At 54.4% G+C, this 9,126-nt stretch overlaps 1 protein-coding gene across 2 annotated transcripts in view; it reads right to left on the reverse strand.

The window, feature by feature from the left end:
- Positions 1-5,363, reverse strand: part of RBPMS2 (RNA binding protein, mRNA processing factor 2) — a 36,922-nt gene extending 31,559 nt beyond the window's left edge. The window contains exon 1 of one of the 2 annotated variants that reach the window (XM_017508078.2): positions 5,009-5,363. In XM_017508078.2, the coding sequence (XP_017363567.1) occupies positions 5,009-5,095 (87 nt within the window). In that variant the 5' untranslated portion in view covers positions 5,096-5,363. The remainder of the gene's footprint in view (positions 1-5,008) is intronic. The other variant, XM_037731206.1, reaches the window with a different exon arrangement.
- Between the last annotated feature and the right edge of the window lie 3,763 nt (positions 5,364-9,126).

A 9,126-nucleotide genomic window follows, 5' to 3' on the forward strand; every position in this document is an offset into this window, starting at 1 on the left:
AAAATTAAACTGGCTTGGTTTATTATCTTCATGCAATGGCAACTCTAAATAATATCTGTGATAAAAAGGCTCCTCCTGTCAGGGGCTGACAGCTCCCATCACCTGTCTTGGGACACCACCAGCCCAAAGGAAACTGGTCCACAGTCAGTCTCTGGGTCTGTACTTGGCATCACCCAACACTCAGCCATTAGAAACCTTAATTGCAGATACCTTTTCTCCCCCTGCCTCCAAGTCTCACCAAAAACTCTAATATAAAACACAATAGTAGGTCTACTGTGTGGTTAAGAGCAAACTCTGGGTTCAAATCCCAGCCTCCCCACTTAACAGATACATGAAAGTTATTTAACTTCTCTGTGCCTCACTCTTCTCATTATGAAATGGTGATAGTGCAGTAAGTACTTCATAATGCTCTTACAAAGATTAAATTAAGAGTTAAAATGGTACAGTGCATATAACTATGCCTGGCATAGACCACATCCACTATAACTCCCAGGGAGGAAGGGAACTGATCTCCTACTGCAAATCTGCCTGGCCCTGCTTCTAGATGAGTGCCCAGAAACAGAGAAGGCTCCCTTCCCTCTTATTCAAAAAAGCCTGCAGACCAAGATGTCCCAAGCACCAAGACGTCCCAGATGCTTTCAAATGTTATTGATATGAAAGAAAAGGGAGGTGTCCAAATCGTACACTAGATCCAGGAATTCCTTCACACTAATCTAGAGTACTTTACCCCCGACCCCCCACACCCCCCTTCCTGTTTCATCCACATAAGTAAGCACCTGCTCACCCACACCTCAGGGAGGGCTGATTTCTAGCCACCCAGTGGTACCAGGGCCTTGGCTGCTTCCTGACACCCTTCTGAGGACACATGATGGGCTCTCGGGTACCAGACCTGCAAGAAGCAGCCCTGTCCCAGCCACACGGGAAGGAGGTGGGAAAGCAGGGAAGGGCCAAGCCCCTCAGGTCAAACTGTAGCCCCATTAGGTGCCATTAACCCCTGACTTTCTATAGCTTACCACTAAGCTGGCAAAAACTTTTTTAACTCTTAGAAACTTATACTTTTCCTCAGCCCAATAGTATAAATATCACCCCGTTCCTGGGGTGCCCCCCAGTTAAAAATTACTGTAACTTAATCTCTAAACTTATCAAGTTGTATACAGTAAACATACAGCTTTATATATGACAATCATACCTCAAAAAAGTGGTTTTTAAAAATTACTGTAACTTAGTATTGCCTTGTACAGTTAGCTGTCCCCCTCAATATCTTAGGAGGATTGGTTCCAGGATTCCCCCTTGGATATCAAAATCTCCAAATGTTCAAGTCCCTTATATAAAATGTGGATATAACCCTATGCACAGGCCAGGTGCAGCAGCTCACACCTGTAATTTCAGCACTTTGGGAGGCCGATACGGGTGGATCACTCGAGGTCAGAAATCAAGTTCAAGACCAGCCTGCTGAAACCCCATCTCTACTAAAAATACAAAAATTAGCCGGGTATGGTGGTGGGCACCTGTAATCCCGGCTATTCAGGGGACTGAGGCAGGAGAATCACTTGACTCTGGGAGAAGGAGGTTGCAGTGACCCGAGGTGGTGCCACTACACTCCAGCCTGGTCAACAGAGACTCTGTCTCAAAAATAAAACAAGGCCAGGCGTGGTAGCTCACGCCTATAATCCCAGCACTTTGGGAGGCTGATGTGGGCAGATCACCTGAGGTTACGAGTTCAAGGCCAGCCTGGCCAACATGGTGAAACCCCGTCTCTACTAAAAACACAGACATTATCTGGGTGTGATGGTGCGTGTCTGTGATATAGTCAGGAGACTGAGGTGGGAGAATCGCTTGAACCCAGGAGGCGGAGGTTGCAGTGAGTGCAGATCATGTCACTGCACTCCAGCCTGGGCAACAGAGGGAGACTCTACGTCAAAAAAAAAAAAAAAAAAAAAAAAAAAAAAAAAAAAAAAAAAAAAAGAATCACATTTACCTCTCCCCAGAGGTAACTACTCAGTTATCCCTAGAGAATCACTAAGGCAGCGCATGTTTAGGTCTGAACTTTGACAGCACTGACACAATCTACCCTGGGCAGGTTCATGTACTATATTAACTCACGTGATCCTCAGCTCCAGCCAAGACTCACCTGTTGTACAGCAGAGCCTCTAGATTGGGAGGGACACTCAGCTTCTCCCCTTAATTCCCTGCTGTCCTCCTTAGCTTTCAAAGGGTATCAAAGCTTTCAACACATCTTCCCAAGTAGAGAAAAATGCCAATTTTCCTCTAATTCCACAGTCATTGCTGCCCTAATCCCAGACTCTCACCATGGCTGCATTGCCTGATATATTGCTGCAATATAGCAAACTCCAGGTAGTTACCCAAACAAGCCATGTGGTTAATGAAACCTACCCCCTCACTTATACATGTGACTCCCCCCTCTTGGAATGCCATTTCCACCCCCACAGGTCTAACCTCACTCCTCCTACTCACCCACATCTCAGAGAAGGCTGACCTCTAATCTCTCAGGAGCACCATGGTACCATGTGCTGATATGATATCCCTTTATTTTATCTACCATTGCATTTCACATACCACCACTTCCTGGCAAGTCCTTCTCACCTCCTAGGCTGAGAATTTTCACTTGTATCCCTAACCCCTGGGTCCAGAAAGAGAACTTAATGCTTATGACATGGATAAAGCCTGTGGGTAAGGCAGGCAAGCAGGCAGAGTCAAGGCTATCCAAAGCAGTTCAAGACAAGCAGCCCTACTGATAACTTCCAGAACCACGAAAATACACTCCCTCCTTCAGTGACCCAGCAGCACCTTTAGGAACTGAGGTCTTGTGGTGGGCAGCAGCATTCCTTGGTTTTCTAGACTTGCTCTAGCTAATCTCCAAGAGTTGACTGGGAAGAGTTCACCTCAGTCAGCCATGGGAGAAAACCACCACTGCTAACGCTTATTCTCCAGATGGTGTGTGGCTCTTAGTGGCTGCAAAACTGATTGCCTAGGGGGCATCTAAACTACAGGGAGGATTCCAGTTCCAGCCTATACCACCAATCCAAGATGGAGCTACCAGCAGAGGGGCTCATGGCCCACTATTCAAAAGACTAGGCCAGGGCTTGGGAAACACCACTTCCCTTAGCAGACCAGACACTGGGCTCCAGGAGACCCTCAGAACCCTTAGTTGTGTACCTCTGCTAAACGCGAGCCCACCATGCCCTTTTGCAACTGCACTGACTTTGAACCACCATGGGACCGTAAGCCATCTCAACCCTCAAGGAGGAATAGCAGGGACTCCATTTTTTGAGGATCCTGCCCTCTTTCCCAGAAAAGGTACTTAGAAAATGCTAACCCTCAAATGCTTTTTTCAAGACTTTAGCCTGGCCACACGGCTCACCCTTCTCACCCAATAGCAGTGGGTCTGAGAGTCTGCTCAGTCCCAGCCTCTTCGGCAGTGTGAAGTCCCCAATGAAGTCAATCCTTTAGCAGAAATGGGGTTCTGGGTCCCCACCCAGCTTCACAGGAGACATGCTCTCCCTCAATTTCAGCCCACGGCAGGGGGCCAAGCAGAAAACCCCAACACTCCAGGAACCCTGTCACCCTCCCCAACTGTCAGGGGAGATTCTGAACAGTCAGGTAGTCAGGATGGGGGTAAGATCCCCAAAGCCAAGGGCCTGTTGGCATCAAGGTCCAAGGAGGGCAAGGCCTTCTGGGGCCCAAACAACCCCACCATACTCAAGCTATTAGTGGACAGATGTCAGAGTTGTGTATTCTTCCTTCCCCTTGCCCCAAAAAGTGGGGATCCAGACCTAGAGGCTGGCTGTAGGCCTCTTAATTGCCGAGAGGGGGTGTCGGCGCTTAGTCTAGTCCAGCCCAGCCCAGCCCAGCCCAGCCCAGCCGAGGGTCAGCGGCGCCATCCTGCACCAACCCCCCAGCACAAGGGGAGGAGGCAACAACAGTCCACACCACAGGCTCTGCGGTTTCTCTCCCAGGCCAAGGGGAAGGGCGCCCAGGGTGGATAACCAGCCCTTGGTTTCCTGGGCGAGAACATGCAGGGAAGGCCAGGAAGGGTCTCTCAGCCCTGGAATGACGCAGCAGAGGCCAGAAGCCCTGGGAAGCCTGTCCCCTTCCACTCCAGTTCTCTCCGACAGCCTAGCTCATCGTCCCTATTCACTGATAGCTTTGAGGCTTTTATCCAGCACCCCACCCCGCGCACACATCCTCCTCATCATCCATGAGCCACCCAGCTGCTGGTGGTTCCAAGGGAGCCGTCTCACACTCCCTCCCTTTCGCACATAGCCAGTGGACAAGATGTGGTCGCCCCTCCTGGCAGGATCCACCCAGGCCAGCTTTGGGGTCCTGGCTTGGCTGCCAGGACAACCCCGGAGAGAGGAGGAGGAACTGAGTGTCTTCAGTCATGTCCTTCCAAACTAATTAACTTGTAGGCTCACCTCCGCCAAAGCCCAGGTTCTGGGACTGTGAAGAAAGCCCGCCCACACCCATGACAACAGCTCGAGTGAACCGAGGTGCCGACCGGCCGGCCCCCAAGGTCACGGGGAGGGGGTCGGGGTGGAAAGGGCAGTGGAGTGAGGGTGCCGCCTGCGGGTCGTGCTAGTCCCGCTCAGCTCTGTGCCGCCGAGACGCGGTACCGGCCACGCGGGAGGTGCGCCTCGGAGGAGGGCGATGAGCGAGTCCGGGGTAGGGAGCCAGGGGCGCGCTAGTAGCAGGCGTGGAACTGACGCAGCGCCGCTCGCCCACCGCGGGACGCCCGGACGGCGGCCGGCGCGCGGCCCGCCTCGAGCCGGAGAGGGCGGTGAGACAATGCCCGTCCGGCGGGACAGTCCAGGCCGCACGCCCCCGCCCACGGACACGGGCCGCTCCTCCCCGGGCCTCGGGCAGCGGCGGGAAGGCGCCGGGAGCGCTGGCCACCCTGGCCCAGCGCGGCGCCGCAGGCCCCGCTCACCCTCTCCCGCGCCCGCCTCGCGTGCGCTTCACCCTGCAAGTCCCGGGGCCACAGACCCACCTCCTCCTCCAGGGCGCCGCCGGAGCCCGCGCCGGAGCCGGTGCCGGTGCCGCCGCCGTGCTCGCTGTCCGGCTTCGGGTTGCTCATGGTGCGGGGGAGGGGGCGGCGGGAAGGAACGCTAGGGCGAGCGCCGCGCCGGCCCCGCGGGGAGTGGGAAGGCGCGCGGTGAGCGGTGCGCTCGCGGGTGCGGGGTGAGTGGGGAGGCCGGCGGGGTGGTGAGAGGGGCAGCCGTCGCGTCGGGCCAGGGTCACATCAAGTTTGGCGGGTGCGGGAGGTGGGGAGGGGGTGCGGAGGGGGAGGCAGTGGGAGCCGGAGAGGCCACCGCCTCCGCCTTTTCACTGCGACCGGCGAGTGCGCCCGCGGTGGCGGCGGCGGCGGCGGCGGGGGGCGGGCGCCGGGGGAGGGGGCGGGCGGCGGCGGGGGGCGGGGGCCGGAACCGGCCTCAGCTGGGGCTCGGCCAGCCCCCTCCCCCGCCTGCCGCGCGGTCTCCGGGGGAACGCACAGCCAATCCCCGGCGCCCACCGCGGGCTTGCCCTGGCCCGGGCCGCTGAGCGGCGGCCTCCGGCGGGGCCTTTCACCTCTCTCTCGCTTGGGTCAGCGCTCTCCCTCTCTCCTTTTCCTCCGCTCCCTTCTCCACCGCAAGTTTTTAAACTTTGATGAACTTGCGTAGAGAACTTTCTTAAAGGGGCCGCGCCCTGCGGGTTCCAGCCTGCAGGAAGTGGAGCCGGTGCCCGGCACCCCGCTCCCCGGTCCCTGGGCGGCCCCGCGCTTGGTGCGAAGTTTCCCGGCCATCGACCCCCCTCGTATCCTGATCTGGGGTTTTGAGGTGTCCGACACACTCATTCTGCCCCCAAACCCAGTCGCCCAGACCTCCTCCGCGCTATCCTCCACTCCCAACGCGGAGCCGGAGGCCGGGTTCTGGGGATGATGGCCGGGGGGAGTGGTTGGGAGACACCTGGGCTCTGGCCCTGGCTGAGCGCTGTTCTGCTGAGTGACCTTGAGAAAATCACTTCCCCTCTCTGGCCTCAGGCTCTCAGCCAAGAGGGTGGGACTTAGGATCTCAAACTCCCCACTCCCAGTCACTATCTGAATAGGACTTAGGGTGGGGAGTCGAGTGTTGGCATCCTGCTGGTCATTAGCAAGGGGTGCCTCGAATGACCAAGAAGGTTCTGTTGCCCACCTTCCCCCCAACACACCTGGCTTTCGGGTCTTCTCGCTCCTCCCTCGACTTCAGTGCCCCTCACACCTTTCCCTACCTCCTATCCCCGAGGGCTGGGGACTGGAGTAGCAGCCTCGAGGCTCGGGCAGGGTCGTGGTGACTACCTCCTCCCTCCGCAACAGGTCACTAGGGCGCGGCCTCTGGGTCGGTTTTCCCCTGCTTTTGAAAACCACGGAGTCCTGGCCCTGCCGCCACACTAGAAACCCGCACCCACCTCGGGGCGCGCTGGAAGCAACCCAGCTGAATCCCGCAGAGCCGTGGGAGAACTGGGTCCCTCCTCGATGCCCCTTGTCCTGGACTTGGACTGCGACTCCGGGGGTCCCTGCCAGGGGCGCCGTCGACCTTAGAAGCCACTGGCGAGAAGTGAGGGGAATCCTTCGGGACCCTGGCCTGGGTCGGGCGTCACTGAGTGTAATCTACCGCCCGGCGCTTAGTTTCTGTCCTGGCTTAACCCGCCAAGCTAAGTCTTAGCAGCTGGGTTTTAGTCTAGGGGAGGGGGTGGTGATCAAGCCTACAGAGAGATTGGACTGAGGCCTGGGGAGGTATCTGAGGATTACCAACGTTGAATCTAAGTTCCTACAGGCGGCAGTTCCCCTTCCTGGGGCCTGAGCCAAGTGTTGGCAACGGGGCTGGTGGGAAACCAAGGTGCTCTTGGCATTGCCACCAGCAGAAAGTGCTCCCCGGCCTGTAGGTACTCAATAATTATTTATTAAAGGAATGAGTATGTCATTGGAAAGACATTACCCATCTCTCTCTCCCCCTCTCCCCCCCCCCCTCTCTCTCTCTCTCTCTCTCTCTCTCTCTCTCTCTCTCTCTCGACGGAGTCTTGCTCTCTCACCCAGGCTGGAGGGCAGTGGCGCGATCTCAGCTCACTGTAACCTCCCCTTCTCAGTTCAAGCGATTCCCCTGCCTCAACTACTGGAGTAGCTGGGATTAGGGATTACAGGCACGTGTCACCACACCTGGCTAATTTTTTTGTATTTTTAGTAGAGATGGAGTTTCACCGTGTTGACCAGGATGGTCTCCATCTCTTGACCTTGTGATCCTCCCACTTTGGCCTCCCAAAGTGCTGGAATTACAGGTGTGAGCTACCATACCCAGCCTACATTTCTTCTTAAGTTCTTCATAATTCGTAATACTTGCTTAACCCTTATTTGATTGCCATTACTTATTTAACTTGTCTCTTGTTAGACATTTGTATTATTTCCAGTTTTTTTCTCTTTTGCCTTCTTAGGCAAACTTTATATGAGGATTCTTTTTTTCTTTTTTGAGACAGAGTTTCACTCTGTCACCCAGGCTTGAATGCAGTGCAGCCTCCATCTCCTGGGTTCAAGCAATTCTCGTTCCTTAGTCTCCTGAGTAGCCAGGATTACAGGAGTCTGCCATCACACTCAGCTAATTTTTGTATTTTTAGTAGGAAAAAGGTTTCACCATGTTGGCCAGGCTGGTCTCGAACTCCTGGCCTCAAATGATCTGCCCACCTCGGCCTCCCAAACTGCTGGGATTACAGGTGTGAGTTCAGGCTTTAGTATGAGGATTTTTTTTTCCCAGCTCCCTCCCTCCTATATGAGGATTCTTAATGCCTCAGAAAACTTCCTGTATGTGTGACCAGCCTTTAAGCACCTTGGAGGCAACATAGGGGTCCGCAGACCCCTATGGCCCCTGAAATGGTAGAATCTCAAATCTTACATGGATTTGGAGTTCATACAAACACAAAGCTCCCACCCAGCCCACACCTTCATGAGTAGTCATAAGTACCCATTGGCGCTGACCCAGGAACTGATGTGAGGGAGGCTGGAGAGAGGAGTTTGGGGTGTACAATTCTTCCAGACACCTGAAGGGTAGGAACTTATATCTCTGTCTCCCCAGCTATGATCTAGTAGTGCAGCCTCTAGTAATCTCTTCAGTGCCCCATGCCTCTCCCAGTGCCACTTTCCATATCACCTCTGAGCTTCTCAGATTTCATTCCTTTTGTCTAGAATCCTCCCCTTCTCACTCTCCACTCCCAGCTTCCAGACCTTCAGCAGCACCCATTCTCCTTCCCCTGTGCTCTCAGAGTACCTTCTCTGTGTCCTGTTGAGCCTGGGAAAACCTTGTCTTGAAGTCTCTCCTACCAAATGGGAAGCTTTCTGACTCCAAGGAATGGCTGTAACCCTGCTGAGTGAGTAGAACTCCTTCACTTTGACAGCCCCCTGGCCTCCAGCAAGGAGCAGATGATGGTGGGCATTTTCAGTAGTAGATGTCTGTTTGTTTATTTATTTATTTATTTATTTATTGAGACGTGGTTTCACTCTTGTTGCCCAGGCTGGAGTGCAGTGGCACAATCTCAGTTCACCGTAACCTCCACCTCCCCGGTTCAAGCGATTCTCATGCCTCAGCATCCCAAGTACCTGGGATTACAGTCATGTGCCACCATGCCCAGCTACTTTTGTATTTTTAGTAGAGAATGGGTTTCACCGTGTTGGTCAGGCTGGTCTTGAACACCCAACCTCAGGTGATCCCTCCACATTTCTGGGATTACAGGCTAGAGCCACCATGCCAGGCCAGTAGTAGGTGTTTAATTAGCCTTTGCTGAACCAGTACTGGGCTATTCCTGGGGCTTCTGGGCTATCTGAAGCCAGTGGCTCTTTCTCTTTGGTATACTAAACATACATCATTCTTAAATATTTCATCCTTAGGGTAAGGAAAAGAGATGGCCTCACTCCTGGAAAACAGTATCTTGGAACTCAACTCCTGAGGGTACGCCTGACTATTTCAGGGCAGGCCCCCATTCTGACCCCTACTTTCCCACCACCAGGAAAGCCTAGGCAATAAGAAGGCAGGTAGAAGCTGGGCTTGGTGGTGTGTACCTGTAGTCCCTGCCATTTGGGAGACTGAGGTGGGAGGATTAATTGAGCCC

This window comes from Cebus imitator, unplaced genomic scaffold, assembly GCF_001604975.1.
Source record: "Cebus imitator isolate Cc_AM_T3 unplaced genomic scaffold, Cebus_imitator-1.0 Scaffold386, whole genome shotgun sequence".
Lineage (NCBI taxonomy): Eukaryota > Metazoa > Chordata > Mammalia > Primates > Cebidae > Cebus > Cebus imitator.